The sequence below is a fragment of the Pholis gunnellus genome (genome assembly GCF_910591455.1).
Source record: "Pholis gunnellus genome assembly, chromosome: 15".
Lineage (NCBI taxonomy): Eukaryota > Metazoa > Chordata > Actinopteri > Perciformes > Pholidae > Pholis > Pholis gunnellus.
The window spans coordinates 19,617,822-19,638,740 of record NC_136542.1 but is presented as its reverse complement, the minus strand read 5'-3'; the positions used below and the strand labels follow the sequence as shown (position 1 = coordinate 19,638,740).

Here is a 20,919-nt window from a genome sequence, read left to right as displayed (position 1 = left end):
AAAAGAGAGCTAAAGGTATAGAGTGAACATTACATTTATTAGGTGGCCTCGAAAAACAAGTGAATGCTATTATTGCTGTTTCTGCTAGACATGGGCAATGTATTGCTAACCTGTTAGCAATAGCAATTCTATAAGTTAATAAAATTATAGCGTAGTGTGTTTCTTCTGCCCCCACGTGATCAAAAATCAGTTGATGCAGTTTGGAGGGAGAGTGAGAAGATAAATAGAATAAAATTGTCTTGTCATCTTACTACAACCTTCTACTTTTCTCCTAAAGACTTAAGGAGTACATTGAGTTGGCCTTGAGAGACCAGCTATCACCCACAAACAAGGTATTTGATGGCATGTCAAGCAACTACAAAATAGACTCTCCCTTGGGCTCCGTGCAGAGTAACATCATCTTCGATGTCACTGACACAATGCCTAAAGAGGTGATGCTGGAGACCACTCTCAAAGTTTTTAACTACAACTATGACATCTTTGAGGTACGTTTCCTATGGCATATTTGTTATATGTGGTGAAAATACACAATCTAGCTTTGCTGCGATTTTTAAACATTTCAAATCTCCCGCATTTAAGGTTGGCGTTGAGGGAACAGGATTTGAACCAACAATTGATGCTCTCTTCGGAGAACAGGGTTTCTTCCCTGACTCCGTCTCTAAAGTCATGTACTGGGCAGATGACAAAGCCAAGATGCTCAGGAAGGTTTTGGATAGAATTGCTCCAGACAGAGACAGAATGAAGAGACAGGTGAAATGATTTTTGTACACATCATACATATTGCGCTTGTCTGCACTACTACATGAATGAAACCTTGCCTTTCCAACTACCTTTTACTTGTTTTGAGCATGCATGGCCAGAAACTTACATACACTTGTAATATCTCTCCAGGTCCCACAGGAGCTCCTGAAAGATATCACAAAAGGTGTCCAGAAGCTCATAAATGACGTGCGTTTCTCTCCCGCCCCTGAAGCCACTGCCTATCTTCGGCTTCTGGGAGCTGAGATAGGATACATGAAGACCAGTGACATGAGAAAGATGGCGGAAACTCTGTTCATGTACTACCATGTTTTCATCAAGGTGCTACCTGCCAAGGTCAGATACGTTGTTTGTATGTTGTTTACTAACATAAATGTTGCAAAAACAGAACAAAAGAGAAAAACTTGTTCACAAAACTAGGGAATGTGCCGACCACACACCAATCTTCCTCAGGGTGGAAGCCTTGTACTTCCTTTTGAGATCTTTTTTTTTTGCCAAATAATCCATAACTCCTCGATAAATCCTCTAATACATCTGCTTTTGCTTTGGGTAACCTACTCAGAAGCTACAGTTCATATGTTTGTTTACTTTCCAACAGGCCATTTCTGCATTGACATCTAGCACTGAAAATGAAGTCTTTGCCCACTACATCTTCATGGAGGATGCCTTTTCTTTACCCACTGCTGCTGGCTTTCCTCTGAAGTTCTCTTTGGCTGGTGTGTTTGCACCTGGTGCCAAAGGAGGCATGACTCACTCATCTGCTAGCAGAATGGTAACTTAGCTTATCTTCTTTGTAGTTTATATGTTAAATAAAATTCAAATGTTGCACATGACCCCTGAGAATTGCTGTTAACAGCTACTCTGTTGTATCCTTCACTTTGCAGAGTGACTTGTCCTTCATGCCTTCAGTTGGGCTAGAATTCATCACCCAAATGGGTGTGCAAATTCCAGACTATGGGGAGGCTGGGCTTGAGATGCACACTAATATGTACCACGAGAGCTCCCTCAATGCTAAGGTCACCATGAGCAAAAACCAGATGAGACTGTCCATACCTGCTCCCAAGTCAAACACTCAGTTGTTCAGCATTAGGTCAGTGGCACATGTGCCAAATGACACAAAACACTTTCGGTGGTTACCAGTCATGTTGTTCTCTCTCACCACTTCTCTCTCTTTTTGAAATACAGCAACAAGTTGCTGTCAGTGTCCTCCAGTCAAACACAAATTGTACCACCCCTGTTGGAGGAGCAGTCTGGCTCAACTGACTGCCAGCCCCTTTTCAGTGGTCTGAGATTGTGCTCATTAGTGAGTTTCTCCAATGCTACTTCAATAGACCAGGCCCCATATGACCTCTTCAGTGGAGACAGCAGGTAAGAGGAAGCCACTTTAGCAAATCTAACTTGAAACCCATTTGGTCTTTTGATTTGAGGTTTTTTGGATTTATTTTAGTAGTTTCTATTTGTGTAGCTAATATGTAGATAGTTACCGTAATTGGCTGATAATTGAATACAGTACTCTATGATTTTAACTAACCAGATAGTTAACACTTAACCAGAGTTTCATGAAAGCTGTGTTTTCTCAGGTTTGCAGTTGAAATCGAGCCGACAGGGGAAGTTTCAGAGTACACTGCCACCTTCACTAATGAAATACTCAGAGAGGGTAAAAAGGGTCGACATAAAGTGGACTCACTGAAGTTAACCCTGAGGGCAGAAGGTACTGTTAAAAATAATGTGTGTGCGTGTGTGTGTGTGTGTGTGTGTGTGTGTGTGTGTGTGTGTGTGTGTGTGTGTGTGTGTGTGTGTGTGTGTGTGTGTGTGTGTGTGTGTGTCTGTGTGTATTCCGCACATCACAATTTACATCCAGTGCCAACGTTAAGTGCCACTGAAGAAAGTAGTTTGGCGTGCAGCATGTCTTACTTTCATGCAACAGACCTGCAAATAACGTTGAGGGTTTTAGTTGTCTAACTGTAATCATATCTTAACCACAGTTTAACTACCATTACCACAGTCTCCCCTAACCTTAATCATACCATAATATATTTTATTTTACATTTATGTCAAATTTGATGAGCGTTTGTCATTGAACCTAATCCTGGGTTTTGCGTAACATCCACAGGTTAGTAAGGGCATGTACTGGAACTAGAATGGTCCAGAATGAATGAATGTGTGTCATAAGATTATTTGTCAATTCACTCTTTTATATGTAACCATGACTTATAACATTAATATGGGCAATGTTGTAATATATTGTAAAGCCACCATTGAATAGAAATTGATGGAGTTTAATTTCTGCTGCTACTAGGGCACGATTCGTCAGAGGTCACTGCATCTCTGAAATACAACCACAACAAGAACACTCTCACCACTGAGGTTGTCATTCCCGACTACGATGTGGAAGCTGGCATCAAGCTGGCTGTAACTGACAGTGAAGCCAAAGGAAAGAGGATGAGAGGGATCACTGTTGATGTCACCAACAAGAACATCCCACAGCTGACTCTTGTTGGACACACAAGGTACATTGTTCTATAAATAATTCTTCAATCCTCCCTAATGATATATAATGTGGACATTTCAGCTGTACTGTTGTTTTGAGACTATTTTTTAAGCAGTTGGATATCAGTGGATGATAAACACATCGGGAAATGCAAATAATTAAGAAATCGAGTTGCAGTCTTACCAACCTGCCCTTTGTTTTGAATGTAGACTTGACATGATGAAGGATGCCATGATGCAACTCAAGATGGTCATTCCCTTTCTGAAAACTGATGCCTCTGTCACTGCAACCCTAAAGAGGGATGAGGATGTGGTCATGGGCTTAGAGACAGTCATCAACCTCCCTGAGACATCCTATCAACAGAAAGCTTCCGTCAAATACGGTAACTGTCTACCATCACTCACAATTTTAGCACAGAAGACAGATGTAGATTATTCATTAATTTGTATATTTGTGGGTGCATTTGTATTTTCTCTTTGTAGATGTTGACAAGTTTGAAGTGGAACTGAAATCAGACCTGAATTCAGAGATTCAGAAACTAAATGTCGAAGAGCATCACAGGCGGCTGCAACAGCTCATTGATCATATCCTGGACCAGAAAGTGGCAAAGACTGATATGAAACTGCGTCACATAGTCATGAAAGGCATTGAGGTAGCGCTTTGACATTTGACACTCTATTTATTACCTTCTTTAATCCCAATTGGTCGTTCTGTTAGTTATTTATGATTTTTGGTATGGGTAGTGCGACCATGTTATCAAACTTCATGTTGTCCATCAAATTTAAAAGTATTGCAGAAACAGAGATATGATCTTTTTTTTTCTTGAATGCTTTCACACAATACAGTTTTTGTTGTAAGTGAAATGTAATTTATCTTCATGTCACCCTGAAGGCCGGTGATATATGGTTAGATAAATTGACAGCACGCATCCCCTATCTTGCAAACCTGAAAAATAAGAGGAGCATCTCAGATGTCACCCTGGCAGCACTGCCGGAGAAGCTGTTTCTGCAGTCGTAAGTGTTTACTGTAGAATGTAAGAATATGACTTGCTTTCAGGTATTACTTAAACATAAACCCTAACTCAACAATTCAGCTGTACAAGTTGGTCTGTCTTATGGTTCCCTATCAATGTACAGTTTTCCAAAATTGGAACGATATTGATTATGTATTTTCTTTTACCTCAACAGTGACAGCTTGTTCAGATACGAGTTCAACAAGGATAAGATGGCTATCTCGCTTCCTCTTCCACATGGAGGCAAAAAGTCCCAAGAACTGAACATTCCAACCACTCTGTCTATTCCCCTTATAGATATACCAGAGATAGGCCTATATATCCCTGCCAACAACTATCCACTACCATCATTCACTATACCACCTTCTTTGGATTTTACTGTTCCCCTTCTTGGTCTGGCTGAAGCATCCACCAAGATCAACAGCAACTTCTACGGCTGGGAAGGCTCCATCTCTGGAGGCAACAACACTGTTGATGTCCCGAGCTACATTGCACAGTACAAGGCTATGGCCCAATCACCGTTCAAACTACTGTCATACAAGCTTGAAGGTAAACACCTTCTTCAAATGCCAATTCTTAAAGGTTACTTAATGATGGCTTTTGTTGTATTCACTAAGAGAAAGTGGCATGAAGGATATGATTTTTAAAAATGTTTGGCATGTGTAGTTACTGATAGTTGGTAGAAAAACAATGTTGTTTTTGTGAAACTGAGCTTCTTCTATCTGTAAAGATGAGTTCTGGAGAACAATGTTATAGAGCTTTTAATAAGGTGCAGCAACTAACATTCCAGCATAGAGCAATTTATTCATGGGAGCTTATTCTACATCTTTGCCTGCGCTGTTACAGGTACTAATAATACTATCTTTTCTGTTTCAAGGAACCGCTATGATGTCAGGAAGAGCTGATAATGTCAAGTATCATCTGAATAGTTCCTTCAGCCATAGCCTCATTGACACAAGCTTTAGTGTGTTAGAAACATTAAGTGTAACAAACAAATTGAATGCAAGAGCCAACTATAAGATCGAAGCCTCTAGTCCACTAGGCCTGCAAGCCTCCCTCTACTACTCTGCTCAGTCAACTTCGACTCTGGATTCAGATCAAGTCTCAGGAGATGGCACCGTCGATGGATCACTTCAAATAGGTTCATTCAATACCAATACCTCCTACACCCACAGTTACAACCTGCGTCCAATAGATGGAGAAGGAAGAGGAGAGTCCACCCTGCACTTAAACTCGCCATTCTTTGATGTTCACAATATGATCCATGGAGTCTACGCAAACTCTGAGTTAAATATGGTGTCCAAAACTAATGCCCTGAAGGACGTCGTCAAGCATGTAGCAGAGCTCAAGTATAAAGATGCTCAACTGACCCTAAAGTGCAACACCGTTGCTACTGCCATGGGTCAATCACTCAATAACAAAGTTGAGCTTGGTGTGTCCAGCCATATGGCCATCCTCAGAATTGAGTCACAGGCAGATGATGACACAAATAGGGCATACTCACTGATATCAGGATCCCTGGATTCAAATGGGCTTGAGTTAAACTCTGAAGGTTCCATCACCTTTCACACAGGTCGTGGATTGCACAAAGCTTCTGTTTTGGTTGGCAAAAATGGTCTGACCACAAGTGGAACTAACAGCATTCAGTGCAGCCCTGTCATGGTGGAGAATATCTTTAGTGGTGCCATAGACAACAATGGAGCATCCCTGTCCTCCAGGACAAAAGCGATGGCTGAGGAAAGCAGAGGAGAGCTGAACGTTGAGGGTAAAATCACAGCTGCGGAAGCCTCTTTGAATGGTGTCCTCAAAGGCCATGCATACGATGCAATCACAAGAAACAATATGGATATTGTACTAAACCGTAGGGCTCTGACCTTTACTAGCAATACCATGGGAACATTGAAGCAGATGAAAACAGAAACTAGCCATGCACTGACCCTCACTATGTGGACCCTAGCCCTCCACTCAAAGACTGACAACTTCATCTGTGAAGATATTTACTACAAGCAAGACACCAAGGTTGATATGAAGCCATTTGTTACGTCACTTGACATGACAAATGACCTCAAGTTTTATGATGTTATTTGGAACAATGAAGGCCACATGAAGCTTGAGCCAATTAAGATGGATCTGAGTGGAAGTACGAATGGAGCTTATGGAGAAGAACACAACATTAAACATACCTATGAACTCAATTATGACGATATGGCTGGTACAATGAAATATAGCACATCTGGAAATATAATGGATGCCCAGTTAAGTCACAACTGTGAACTGGAGTTTGCTGGACTTTCCTTTAAGTCAAACTGTGAGGCACTATTAAATTCTGAGCCTCTACGTTTTGACAGCACCATTCGCACCATGGCACTGCCTTTCAGCCTCACTGTTAATGCTCTTGTCAACAGTGATGGGCAAATTAATCTATATGGGAAGCACACCGGACAGCTGTATAGCAAGTTGTTGGTTAAAGCCGAGCCCCTAGCTCTTGCATACTCACATGACAGCCGGGTATCAACTACACATATGTTTCCAAGTGCGAAGTCTTCCACTAATTTAGACAACAAATTTGATGGCCTCTTGACACCAATGAACCAATCTCTGACCTGGAAAGTAAAATCTAACCTAAACAACAATGCCTATAACCAGGATATTATTGCTTTCCATAATCCTGAGATGGTTGGATTTGAGTTTTCAGGAGTAATGTTAACAGACATTTTCAGCAAATTGAGCAAAGACACGGCATCAGAAATACAAGAATTTAGTATAGCTGGTTTCCTTAAGTATGACAAGAACAGTGACTGTCATATTATTAACATCCCATTCATTGAGAGCTTTCCTGTTGCTTTTGAGCAGCTCAAGAACACACTTGTACAAGCCTTAGAATCGATTCAACAGTTCATCAACAATTTAGATATCAATCAGACAATCACTGACTTTAGAGCCAAGTTAGATCGTCTACCCATGCAAGTGAGTGACTTCATGCACAAAATGGACTTGGAGAACAAAGTGAATCAAGTAAAAGCAAAACTTGATTATTTGATCAATGAGTTTGCTGTAACAATGGATGACTTGGAGGTTGCGATGAACAACTTGAGAGAGAGCATGGAAAATACGATAATGGACATTGTCACCAAAATGAGTGACATCAAAGACTATTTCAAGGCCGGCCACTTTGCCAAAAAGATAACAAATGTGCTTTCACAAATTGGAAATCAGCTTTCGGCCTTTGATGAGAAGTATAAAATCAAGCAGTCACTCATCAAAGCACTGGATACCATCGAGGATATCATCAGACAGATAGATTTACAGAAGCTCACAGAAGGCAGTGCTGCATGGCTGCGTGAACTTGATTCTAAATATGGAATCTTGGAGAAAATAAAAGACAAACTGTCTGAAATGAAACAGGCAATTGAGAACTTTGACATCAACGTGTTTTTCCAAGATGTAAAGGATTACCTTCTCTCAATTGATTTAGACATTTATGTTGAGCGGCTATTATATAAAATCCCCTCTTCAGAGATAGCAAAAGTGTTGGAATCTATGAATGATGTTATTGTCAACTGGATTGACGAATATGAAATCCCCAATAAAATCAATACGGTGTATTCTTACATTAGGGATACACTTTTAAAATACAATCTTGATGATACAGTTAAAGAATTAATGGATCAATTATTAATTCTCATCAAGGAATTCAAAATTAAAGAGACAGTACAGTCAATGGCCGATGCTCTGAAATCTATCAACTTTGAATTAGTTCATGATAGAATTATGCAACTTCTGCACAGTGTAACAAGCCAGGTCAGGGCCATTGAATTTAGGAAAAGCATTGCTGATCTTAATGAGCACATTTCTTCAATGGTTAACTCATTGAAAGAATTTGACTACAGTGCATTTGTTCATGAGACCAACAACAGAATTTCTGTATTGACAAACTATATCAACGAGCAGATTAAAACATATGAGATTGTACAAAAAATTGAGGCAGTAAGGGAATTTTTCAGAGAGATCCAAAGTTCTATCTTCACATATTTGGACGAACTCAAAAACACAAAGGTGGCTGACGCTCTAAAGAAACTAAAAGATGTGATTGACACTACATTTTACAATGACATCAAGTTGAAAGTGCAGGATATCCTTGAGGACATGCGACAACGGATCCTTGACATGGATATCAGAAATGAAATGTACATTTACCTCCAAAGAGCAAGTGAATCCTACAGCAATGTGGTTACCTACATTTCTGCACAGTTTAACCAACTGATAGAGAAGATCACCAAACTGACCGATGACAACGAGATCATCACCCAGATGAAGCAAACTGCTGATGGAGTTCTGGATGCACTGAAAAGAGCTGAGATTGAAGTTCCAACGTTTACTGTACCTCTCACTGACCTTATCATTTCAGCATTTACGATCAACCTGAACAAACTGCAGGAGATTAGCATCCCAGCTCAAATTGTCGTCCCTGAGTTCACCATCCTCAACTCCTACATAATTCCTGCCTTTACCGTAGACTTTGAGGAGATCAAAGCACATATAGTTGCATTTATAGACGACATCAGAAGATTTGAGATCCAAATGCCTGACCCTGACTACATTTTTGGTGACCTAAAAGTTCTTTACCTTTCTGAACTACCAGATCTCACCATCCCAGAAATAACTCTTTCAGAAATAAAATTTCCAGCCATCAAAATCCCCAAATTAAATCTGAAGGATTTTGAAATTATAATGCTTCCAATTCCAGAGATCAAATTACCTGAGGTTCCCAGTGACATTTGTATGCCAGTTTTTGGCAAACTTCATGGTGGATTTAGAGTGGGCTCCCCACAGTACACTCTGGAAACTATAGGGAAGATTGAGAACTCGACGTCTACACCAAAAAACCCACAGTTTACAGCCACTATTACTTCTCATGCCAAATCACCCATCGAACCCCTTGAATACACCTTTGAAGCCACTGCTCAGTTGGAAGCTCCCAGAATGAAGAAGTTGCTATTCACAGAAACCGTGAAAGCTACACATGTGGCCTTCTCCATTGATCATGAGGGATCCTTGACACTCACTGGCTCTTCTGCTGAGGCTTCTGCTAAGACCACTAGCAAGGCCACAACCCAAATGTACATGGCAGATTTGGTCAACAATATGGCACTTACATTGAAGAAAGGAATCTCTGCAGCCATTGACACAACCTACAACCACAACTTGGATGTCCCATCATTTGAAACTTCAAGTCAGGCATCAATGAAACAGAATATAACAGCCACCATGGAATCAGGCAGAGTAACTGTGACTGGTGAAACTACTGGTAATGGAAAGTGGTCCATTCAAGACTACTCTGATGAAGGTACACACACAAGTAATGTAGAATTCAGCATACATTTTGGAACTGCCAAGTTAACTTTAGTAGGAGAAACAGACTGTAAGGCCATGAAATCGAAGCAAACACTGACTGCTGAATCTGTGATCTTAAGCCATATTACTGTTGAAGCTAGATGTGAAAATGAACTTCCATCTGTCAAGAAGAGTGTTATGGTTTTAAATGGAGAGGCTCATATTGGGGACTTGAAAGTTGCAGTTATAGCCTCTCATGATGCTGAATTCACTGGAGGTCTGACTGGATTCATGGCCAACTCGATGTTATTCATTGCCCATCCATTTGAAATTGCGCTTGATGTTAAGAATAGAGTAAACTCAAAGATGTTTTTACCATTGAAACTTACTGGTAAGGTCGATCTGCAGCATGATTATGGTGTCATACTAAACTCGGAGAAGCAGCGTGCTTCTTGCTTTACTTTGGCAAGATTCAACCAGTACAAGTACAATCACAACTTCACAGCAGAAAACAATGAAATGGACATCTTCTTTCAATCGTCAGCTAATGGAGAGGCAAATCTGGACTTTTTGACTGTTCCTTTATCTATACCAGCAATAACTGTACCTTATCTTGAGATTGAAATCCCTGAGGTCAGAGACCTGTCTCTATGGGAAAACGCTGGATTCAAAACCTTGCTAATGAATCCTCAGCAGTCATTCGAAACAAACCTGAAGCTTCATTACTACAAGAACCCTGATACACACAGCTTTGAATTACACCTTGAACCAATTTATAATACAATTATTGGCAACGCCAACATCATCCAGGCTCAATTTGAACAATGCAGAGACAAAGTAGTTACACTTCTAAAAGATTCGTACAACCAAGCAAAGGCCCATTATATCAAACACAAAATTGACACCTCTAGTCTGCCTCCTAGAATCTTCACTATCCCTCGATACAAAATACCATTATTGAATATTGAGGTTTCTGCTTTCAGTGCTGAGATGCCGGCCTTTAGCTACTTTGTTCCCAAGGAGGTCAGTACACCAAGCTTCAAAGTTCCAGCACTGGGTTTCTCTGTGCCATCCTACACCGTCGTGCTACCATCTTTGGAATTACCTGTCATCCATGTTCCAGAAACATTAAGTGAAATAAAGCTGCCCACTTTCACACTACCAGCCATTCAGAACAACATTTTGATCCCAGCTCTTGGAAACATAACTTGTGACTTCTCCTTCAAATCCACTGTGATTACCTTAAGTGCTAATGCTGGCCTTTTCAACCAGTCTGACATTGTTGCTCGGTTTGACTCTTCCTCAACATCTGTGTTTGAAATTTTGAATGGAAAAATGTATGGCACCACCAGTTTGTCAAGAAAGAGAGGACTAAAACTGGCCACCACTGTGTCCCTGGAGCATAACAATGTGGAAGCAAACCATGAATGTGCTATTAGTCTCATCAAAAGGAGCATGGATGCATCTGTAGCCAACACTGCAAAAATGAATCTACCCTTCCTCAATCTTGAATTGAATCAAGAACTCACAGGAAATACCAAGACCAAGCCAAATGTTGCTTCCAAGAATAAATTAAAATACATGTTTAACATTCCTCTGATTGAAACTGTAGGCAAAGGAAACCTTGATATGATTTGGGCACTGGAAGCACTTTCTTCCTATGTGTCACTGGAGACCTCTACCCGAGGGAAGTCAGACATAACGATAATAGACAGTTTTAACTTTAATGGAGATCTAGAAAATGAGGCCAGTTTCTACCTTAATTCCAATAGCCTCCGTTCAACTTCCAAGACTGTTTTGAATTCAAACATTGACAAACAGGATAAACTCAAACGAAGCTTAAACAATAACATCTTCCATTTTGACGTGACTAACAACATGGCTCTTGAGGTCTCTTTGAGGAGAATCTTTGCAACAGCTGATTACACCAGCAATAATAAAGTTGAATCTGCATCTTTCAACACGAATGGAAAGCACAGTGTTCAAGGAGAACTAGATTTTGTTCCTTTAACAACCTTCAAGACTACACTGAACATTGAGGCAAGTCAGCCAAATAGTTTCGGTCATGCTGGACTTATTCAGAGTATCAACCTTGACATCAGCTCAGAGAAGCAGTCTTTCACTTGGAGTGGTAAGGAACAACTGGCTTCTCTCATCCATGCTTGTGATTTTCTTGTGTCTAATGATGAATCTGAAGTACGCATGGACTTGACAAAATCAGTGGAAGGCCACCTAGCCTTCTTGAAAACTGTTAGGCTTCCTGTATATCAGAAGACCATCTGGGATGTTCTCAAGTTTGATCAAGTCACAAATATGGACGAGTTACAATTCCTTAACATCTCTTCCAGCATTGTGTACACAAAGAGCATGGATGGCCAGGAGTATGCAATACCATTCAAATTTGAAGACGGCATCACTTTAAGCATCCCTGAGATTAGCATTGCAGTGCCTTCTTGGGTAAAAGAAATTCCACACTCAATAAGGAACATAGACATGCGATTTGAAAACCTGGATGTCCCTGATCATCTTACCCTTCCCCTTGCAATCTTGGTTCCAGCCTTTGATGTGCCATTTACCAACTTGCATGTTGAGCCCTTAACAATTGATCTCAAGAACCTTAACATCCCCAAGGTGATCTCCACAACAGCCTTTGAAATCATGCTGCCAGGCTTGCCAATAATGTCAGTGCCCAGTTATGACATTGAAACAGAGTATCTACAGGGAAAAATGTCATTCCTTTCAGTTAAAATACCGCAATATGAAATCACTGTCTCATCTTTCACATTACCAAAATCCTTGAACATTGGAGAGCACAGCATCAGCCCAAATGAAATCACAAACCAGATTTTCAACTTTGAACTCCCAACCATCGTAATCCCAGAGCGAAAAATTGAAATCCCTGACATTGCCTTACATCTGCCTTCAAGTGTGTTTATTCCAGCTTTCGGAGCCATCAGTGCCACTCTGAAGGTTTCCTCTCCCATTTATAATGTGTCAACAACTGCCAACCTGGAGAAAAGGGACTCTAGCCTTGTTACTTTGCTGAATTCCATCTGTACTTCTACCATGATCTTCTTGGAATATGACCTCCGTGGTAAGACAGACACACACTCTACTCTACTTGATTGAATTACTATATCTAAGACATTGTAATATATATATATATACTATGTTATGTCCCTTCAGAAAGTGCAACCCTTACATTTGATAAAGGAGCAATCAATCTAGATGGGGAGGGCAACTTCATTCACAGTGATGTAAATGTGGACTGGCAACATGGCATTTTGGCACAAAACCTAAGGTAAGTGTATGGAATATACTTTTTGATTCCTCAATTTCTAATTTGATTAGAAATCTATGTTTATTTGCTTAATTTAATCTCAATGGAAGCCCAGAAAAAAAAGAACAGTTGAAAATATGATACTTACTCTGAGCGCTGCTTCGTCATATTTTCTAGTAAGCATACCCAAACATTGTGGGTCAACCACGGCATCACTACCGTCCAAGTAGTTGTTGCATGTGGATTGGAAATATAAGTTAATTTCAATGTGGTCACAATGTTCAGCTGCATCTGCATTTAGTCCGGAAATTAGAGAATTGAAATTAAAAATGAGGCCGCAGAGACATTTTATCTTAGGTTTGAAATTATTAGCCATGGTTAGGAGAGCTGTCAGAGCTACTCTGAGGAAGACATCAAGAATCCTTATATTGGGTAGGAGGTCCAATTGGTGTTTTTTCTAGATGATAACCTTGGTTGAGCAAGTTTTTGGATGGTATCCCCCCCCCCCCCCCTTATGGCCACTGGGTATTTCGCACAATGGACTTACTGCAATATGAAACAGATGTTTTTTCTTAGGATGAAGCACCAAACCCCTTTGGCTGAATAAATGTAATTTGTTTTCACCCAAAGGCTGATTTTCTGCATAGTTTAACAGTTCACAAAAGAGTTCTCTTTCACGGGTTGACCAAAGATGCATTAGAAAATACCCCTACTAACAACTGTTTCTCTGTTTTAAAGGACGTCTCGTAATACTCTCAATGTTGACATCAGTAGCCGAACATTTGCGGATGCAAACTTCCGCTTTGCTTGCCGCAAAGATGGCATCACTGCATCTATGTCTTCTCCATCAGCTGGTTTCCTTGGATTGCAGTTTCAGCGGAAGTCTCCATCACAGTTGTATGGGAAACTGTTTAGTCGCTACCTGGTAAGATCTATATATGGATTAATGTTATATGTAGGGCAATTTACACTGTTTTAACTATTGTTATTCTCAATTTCTTCCCTCAACTTCAGTCTAATCTTGAAAAGGATACCGATATTTTCACTGCCGTAGCCATGCTGAGAAACTCTCAGAAGTTGACTTTACACACGTCATGGAATTGGGATTTCCTCTATGATGTGATTGAGGGTACCAAGGACAAGATTCCTTCTATGACCGATGCTGTGCTCAAGTTCATTAACAAGTACCACACTGCTCACTTTGGCTTTGATCTGAACCGTGGCGGCATGAAGCTGAAAAACACAGTTTCTAATGTCATAGAAAAAGCCTATCACGAGGTACTTATGTCTTTTAACACACTGCAGAATTCAATCAAACACCTCAGTGATCAAGGGAAAGACATGTACAGGAAGGCTTCTGACGGCTTGATGTCCATGCGTTTGCACAATGTTGTAGACAGGTTGGCTGACGAGATTAATCAAGTCTTGAAACACAGTGAAGACAAGATTTATGACTTGCAAGATGCAGTCACACAGTTCTTGAGTGACACAGAGGTGACATTGCCTGGATCTGAAGAGAAGCTCTCAAGCCTGGAGATGTTCCAGCGAGCTCGTCGGTCTGTATCAAGAGCCACCGACGGGGCAATCCAATGGTTTGCCAGCATCATTGGGAATATTTCTAGATACATCAGTGGAATAAGGTTCACCATACCTGGAACTGATACTGTTGTAAAAGGAAGTAAAATCATGAATAAAATGGTGTCTTCTATGAGATCTGTATATGATCAGCTAAGACATTCTGTGCTCAGGGGGTTCGACTTGCTTAAAAAAACAGTTAATGACCTCCTCCAAATGATTGCTAAAAAAACGGACAGTTTGATCACCTACTTACAAGATGAAAACATGGAAATTGCTTCTCAAGTTGATGCCATCTATGCAGAAGTTCTGCAATCTTCAAACCAACATACTGAGGAGGCAAAGAGATCTATGGCTGAGTATAAAGACCATGCCAAACGGATTATTCAAGAGGCTTATAATGGTCTAACTATGGAGCGGGTAAATAACGATATCAAGGAGTTTATCAGTATTTTGCAGTCACATCTCTTTGGAGGACTTAATGAAAGCATAGATCTAATGAAAATGACATCCCAGAGCACAGAACCATACATTATAGTGATGGACATTGAAATTCCTTTACCCTTTCTTTGGAAGTCTTTCAGCGAATGGCCTACGCAATCCAGTCAGTGAGTCATGGCTCTCTTGATAGTGGTGTCATTATGATTGACTGAATTTATGTGTTTGTGAAAAATGGACTTTGTTTGATGCCAATAAAATGTGTTTTACGGTGTTAACTAAAAATATACAAGTTCTTCTTGTGTGAGAAGTTAATGTTTGATAATGTTCAATTAAACAATTTTGAATACAGATGTTTGTGTTTGTCATACTGTCCCTATACATGTTCTTATTAAATCAACCAATTTTTGGATGTCTATGACATCCCAATTATTTGTAGCAGAGGGAGATTTTGCTTCAAGTTACTGTAAGGAACTCAATTAAATTTGAATGCCTCTATATGACCTACAGAAGTAAATGAGATGATTGTCTATTTCTATATAGTTATTAATGCTTGGTATCTGTGCAACCAGATGGGACTTTTCCCCTCTAAACTTATATACGGTTTCATTTAAATAAGGCCAAAAGAATTCACCAAACTTTGGTTTGTCTGGCCGAACATGTTATTATAGTGTTTTTTCCCTCTCCCATTAACCATTCAACTACTGCTCTGTCCTTTTCTCCGCAAAGGCTAATTCATTATATTCATTATGTTAGATGCTTTATCACTTGACCACTGACATTTCAATTTCAATATATTTTGTATAGCCCAAAATCACAGATTTGCCTCAGAGGGCTTTACAATCCATACAGCATACAACGTCCTCTGTCCCAGGACCCTCAGATTGGTATTGGTTCAGGAAAAACTCCCCCCAAAAAAACATTGAACAGGGGAAAAGAAGAATAAAAGAAAGAAACCTTATGGAGAGCAACAGAGGAGGGATCCCTCTATCAGGATGAACAGAAGTGTGATAGATGTCATGTGTACAGAATGAACAACATAACAGAGTTACAATACATTCAATGCATATGACAGAAATGATTCATATAATGAGAGTAGTGAGCATAATAATGATGGAAACAACAGAGTAGAATAATAATATTAATAAAAGCAATGGTTTTGATAATAGCAATAGGAAGGGGAGAACTTGTTATTGTTTGCACTGCCAACAATCATTTTATTTTCGATTTCACTGTAGTTGTATTTGAATAGTATTCTTCATATCATATTTAAATTGTTGCTTAATAAATACAAATGAATTGTTGCCTGTGTTACATTGTTTTCTTTGTCCTTAATACATCCTTTATAATGTATTAAGTGGATACTGTTGATGTTAGTGTCTTTAACAGTGAGCATTTAAAAGTTTAAAACGTTTTTTAAATATAGTTATAGCAAAATGGTATGCAAACCAGAAGAGGGTCAAAACCTATTGTTTGGCAGACAGCAACATAGCAACAGTGTACAGTATTATACTGTGTAATATCCCAGTGAGTATTTTTCAGTTTAAAAAAGTCTACAGTGAGTTCAGAATTGATTCAAAGTGAAAGTATTTTCACCGACTATTTTTTGACTTAGTTTAAACATTCACATTTGGACCATATTTCAACAGGATTTACAGTATTGGCTTTCAACTAAGAAATTTGGATGTGGTTTTCTTAGTTAGCCTCTAAAACGAGAATATTGTTGTATCAGCACAATTTAGAGAATGAAAGAAAAAAATACTATTGCAAATCCCAGTGAAATATGGTCTACATGTGAACGTTCAATCAACCTCTTCAAATAGTCGGTGAATAAACACTGTTCACTTTTTAACCAATTGTGAACGTCTTTTTACTGGTGACCAGAGTGGTTTTTAAACATCTTTTCCTTGGTGACCATTGTGGTTTTTAAACATCTTTTCCGTGGTGACCATAGTGTTTTTTTAAACATCTTTTCCTTGGTGACCATCATGTTTTTTAAACATCTTTTCTCTGGTGACCATTGTGTTTTTTTAAACGTCTTTTCTCTGGTACAATAATAACAAACACCACATCATTCTTACATGACCTTTCCCTTGTGTACATTCTGTCTATCTACCCTCCGGCAGTATAGGAGGCGGTAGCGTGGCTGTGAGTTGGATAATAAACACGCTTTAACAAAGAGAAGAAGGTCCCGCTGACCAATCAGCATCCAGCAGGAAGTCCTCACATTGAGCAAAAACAGAGAGACGCAGATGAATCAAATGGGGAGGGCGTAATCTTATTCTTATTAGGTAAACTATATTTTGGTACACATTACACTTGTCTGCTAGCGTCGGAAAACCAGTTCCCTAGGATGCTAAGTGAACGTCAGTCAGTAGCGTTAGCATGTTAGCATTTATATGAACTCATTTCAGCTAGTTACTGTCACTGTCGCACCAAACCACTGGCTAAATCATTTTTAATACTTCATATTGTTAGGGCGCGTTGCATATCTTGTACTGTAAATACCGATTGTATCTGACAACACGAACGCATCACATGCACGACTCGTTTTTTGACCTTTGTCGTGGAAGGAACGCGTCACCTTTGGACCCTGCTGATAAACTAACGGTATCAGCTCACGTTATTCTGTGTGCGGATGAACCAGGAGCTTGAACTCGGTGTTCCTGTTCTCCCCCCGTCTCTCCTCACAGCTAGTGCGATGGACGACACGGTGACAGACGGGAGGGACGAACCGCAGACGGACTTCAGCTACTGTTGTGGAGCCATCACTGAGGTTCTGAAGTTTGGCTCCTGTCGGTTGCACTCTGGACACAAGGTGCTGTTTCTCATCATTCCAGGTGAGCGTATTCCCGAAGTACAATGTTGACAAAGAAAGGTCTGCATTAGCAGAAGAGCCCTGCACCAACATCTAGATTCAAGACCCTCCATATTGAGTTGATGCTGTGCTTGCATGGTTCAGACTGACCACAAACTAACTAATGTGCAGAAACATTGGGACTAGTAGAACAAATGTATAGTGCCATTGATGTGATTGTCTCCATTCAGCTGCACTTGATGTTGCATTTCAACATTTTTCAACATGTTACTCTCTGATATGACCTTGACATGCTGTCATTATATGCTGATCGTCTGCTGTCTTCCATGCAGGTAACCCAGGCGTAGTGGGCTTCTACAGGACCTTCATGCAAACTCTCCACCGTATGTTTGGCTACCACCACCCAGTGTGGGCCGTGAGCCACGCTGGCCACTGTGTGCTACCGGACTCCATGGACATGGTTGAAGGTTCGGAATATTAATTTCCGCACGCCAATCTCAGTACACTGGAAGAGAAGAGAGCGTGAATAATGATGCTACTTGAAATAGGAATGTTCCTCACATATTTTGAAACATGGAAGTAGTTTTAATGAGTCATTCAGGCGAGTTGAACATGGACACCAAAGTAAACATAGAGACATTAGATGGATTCTGACATTTTTCTTCTTTCATACAGATGTCTCCTCGGCAGCGGAGCGGGACGTGTTTGGTCTGAGCGGGCAGATCGAACACAAGCTGGCCTTCCTCCGGAAACATGTTCCCAGAGAGACCAGCGTGGTGCTGGTGGGACACTCCATCGGGTGCTACATCATTCTGGACATCATGAAGAGAAACCCGGACCTCAAGGTTAGTTGCAATAAGCCAGGGTGGCTCATTAAAGAGACGTTAGTGTGAAGGTCTTAAACAGAGCACTGAGTCAGATTGTTTTCTCCATGCAGATTCTGAAAGCCGTCATGCTGTTTCCCACCATTGAGCGCATGGCGGAGACTCCGCAGGGGAGGGTCATGACCCCTGTGCTGTGTCAAATGCGCTACGTGGCCTACCTGCCTCTCTTCCTGCTCTCTCTGCTGCCCGAGGCACTCAAAGCCAGCCTCATCAAACTGGTGTTCGGGGGCATCCGGTCCCTGGACCACACCGTAGTCCAACCCACTTTAGGTCTGCTCAGTGGAGACTGTGCAGGTGGGCTGTTATATTTGCTCTTTACTCCTGTAATGCTTCTAATGTTCACCTTTTTAAGTTTTACACACCACACACATTTTTTTCACAAATAGGAATCTGCTTCATATCGACTCTGAATCATATTCTACAGAGGTTTGAAAGTGCACGCCTGTGTGTCATGTCATACTTGTGATCTAAAGCAATGATGATTTGTTCCTCTCTGTAGTTAATGCTATGTACATGGGGGGTCAGGAAATGACGACGGTTCTGGAAAGAGACAACATCACCATCAAGAAGAACCTGGAAAAGGTAGGAAAAGGGCCTCGGCTCATTGTTCCTTTTAGCTGTTATTGTGTGTTAAATCTAGAAATCGACATCAGCAGTAAACTGTCTGTGTGTGTTCACATTTCCAGCTTATATTCTATTATGGAGCGTCGGACCACTGGTGCCCTGTTCAGTATTACCACGACATCAAGCAGGACTTCCCACGTGGACATTTCCGACTGTGTGAGAGCGGGTTCCGCCACGCCTTCGTCCTGGATGCAGGAGAACCAGTCGGCAGGATGGTGTTTGACTGGATCAGTGGAGATTTGAGGACATGAGCTCATCGTTGGCTTTCTCTCTGCCTGTCTGACCCCCCTGCATCCAGACCAGGAGCGTTCTGATGGGCATACGTCATGGAGTTGAACTGAGAATACAGTCTCAGTGCTGAAGATATGTCAAACATGAATGTGTCGTTGATTTAATGGCGTACGGTGGTTCATATTCATCTTATCTACTGTACTTTCATTGGTTTACTTGTGGCAATGCTACTGTGCTGTGAAACACCATCAGACTGTAATGGAATGTGATGAAACATTTAGCCACAAAGGGTTCCGGGCACACCTTGAAGCGTTCACATCGAAGTCCATGTAGTATCGCACAGTAATGATAACCAGAGCGAGTGAGGCCAAGACTCCAATTATTCGTTTAAGTCCATTTCTAACTGATTTCATTCCTAACTTGTTACAGTGGACAAATGCTGTAACTTTGATGATGCACCCTCAAAATGCAATGGTCCATTGAAAGACCTGAAGCAAGTCATTACTCAGCTGTAACGTGTCTACTCACAAGTGGTTACCGTACAAGTATTGAGCGCCGCTATAAAGGCTGTGTAATGTGTACCTCTAACATGACCTCACTGGTCCTGGTACTTTGTTGGATGAACATCTGGAGTATGTGCCACTGCAACATGCTGCCAGTCCAACTGGTCACATACGGGTGCTTGGTCAGGACCCTCGGGTCACTTTCTAACACACTGGGTAGCTCCACTACGGTCACAGTAAACACGCTGTGAATTCAAACTAAATCACCTGCTGAGTTTTAGACGGCAAAACCACAAAGTTAAGGTTAGGACAAACATCATGGTTGGGCTTAAAATAACTAGAAAAACAAAGTAAGAATGCAACGTTGGTACAGAAAGCCTGTCAAACGTCACTAACGGAACTTCGACATAACTCAGAACTCCTTGGGACTCAAACAGCGGACTCCTGGGTGATAGTCCTGTGTTTGTCTCGTACAGATACTGAAGGGGGCCTTGTGCGTCAGTATTTGACACTCTGGGACTGATAACGACGTATGAAAATGAGACAGTGTAGAGCTGCGGCTCTTTACACCAACATACATTTATTACACAATTATTTTTAGTATTTTGGGTGAAAACTGTTACATACTGGAAAACTTCAAATTCCTTTATGTAATGTAGTTTATAAACATAGAATTTAATTGAATGGATCATCCCCCCCGTTGTCACTGAAACACGGTATCGGCCTGACGTTGGTATCAGTGCATCTCTATTGAGCATAAACTAGATATTATATTTACGGCGTGCCACTAATGAAACTGCCAAAGACTCTCGATGATAGTGTTTTATACTTATCACACCAGTGTGCAGTTGGCAAGTGAAAATAACTATTTATTTGGTGTTTGTGTGTAAAGTTGTGATGCAAAAATACTATTTTAGAAGTTTATATTGTTTTGAATCATGAATTGTTGGCTATTACAAGAGATGTGAGA

The 20,919-nt window shown here is 40.6% G+C and overlaps 2 protein-coding genes across 2 annotated transcripts in view; both read left to right on the top strand.

Annotated features, from left to right (window-relative positions):
• apoba (apolipoprotein Ba) overlaps positions 1 to 17,586 on the top strand; it is a gene marked incomplete at both ends in the record, with an annotated part of 25,418 nt that extends 7,832 nt beyond the window's left edge. The window contains 19 exon segments of the mRNA XM_079174732.1: positions 278 to 485; positions 580 to 750; positions 892 to 1,095; positions 1,358 to 1,531; positions 1,644 to 1,849; positions 1,945 to 2,127; positions 2,340 to 2,470; positions 3,059 to 3,269; positions 3,460 to 3,632; positions 3,733 to 3,902; positions 4,142 to 4,263; positions 4,438 to 4,811; positions 5,140 to 12,690; positions 12,783 to 12,897; positions 13,453 to 13,480; positions 13,484 to 13,485; positions 13,615 to 13,801; positions 13,891 to 14,516; positions 17,583 to 17,586. Coding sequence (XP_079030858.1) covers positions 278 to 485; positions 580 to 750; positions 892 to 1,095; positions 1,358 to 1,531; positions 1,644 to 1,849; positions 1,945 to 2,127; positions 2,340 to 2,470; positions 3,059 to 3,269; positions 3,460 to 3,632; positions 3,733 to 3,902; positions 4,142 to 4,263; positions 4,438 to 4,811; positions 5,140 to 12,690; positions 12,783 to 12,897; positions 13,453 to 13,480; positions 13,484 to 13,485; positions 13,615 to 13,801; positions 13,891 to 14,516; positions 17,583 to 17,586 — 10,840 coding nt within the window.
• On the top strand, positions 17,115 to 20,919 carry ldah (lipid droplet associated hydrolase). Its single transcript, XM_079175349.1, has 7 exons — positions 17,115 to 17,180; positions 17,583 to 17,729; positions 18,040 to 18,174; positions 18,383 to 18,552; positions 18,645 to 18,885; positions 19,091 to 19,173; positions 19,278 to 20,919. Exons 2-7 carry the CDS (start codon positions 17,591 to 17,593, stop codon positions 19,464 to 19,466), a joined length of 957 nt encoding a protein of 318 aa, XP_079031475.1. The 5' UTR covers positions 17,115 to 17,180; positions 17,583 to 17,590; the 3' UTR covers positions 19,467 to 20,919.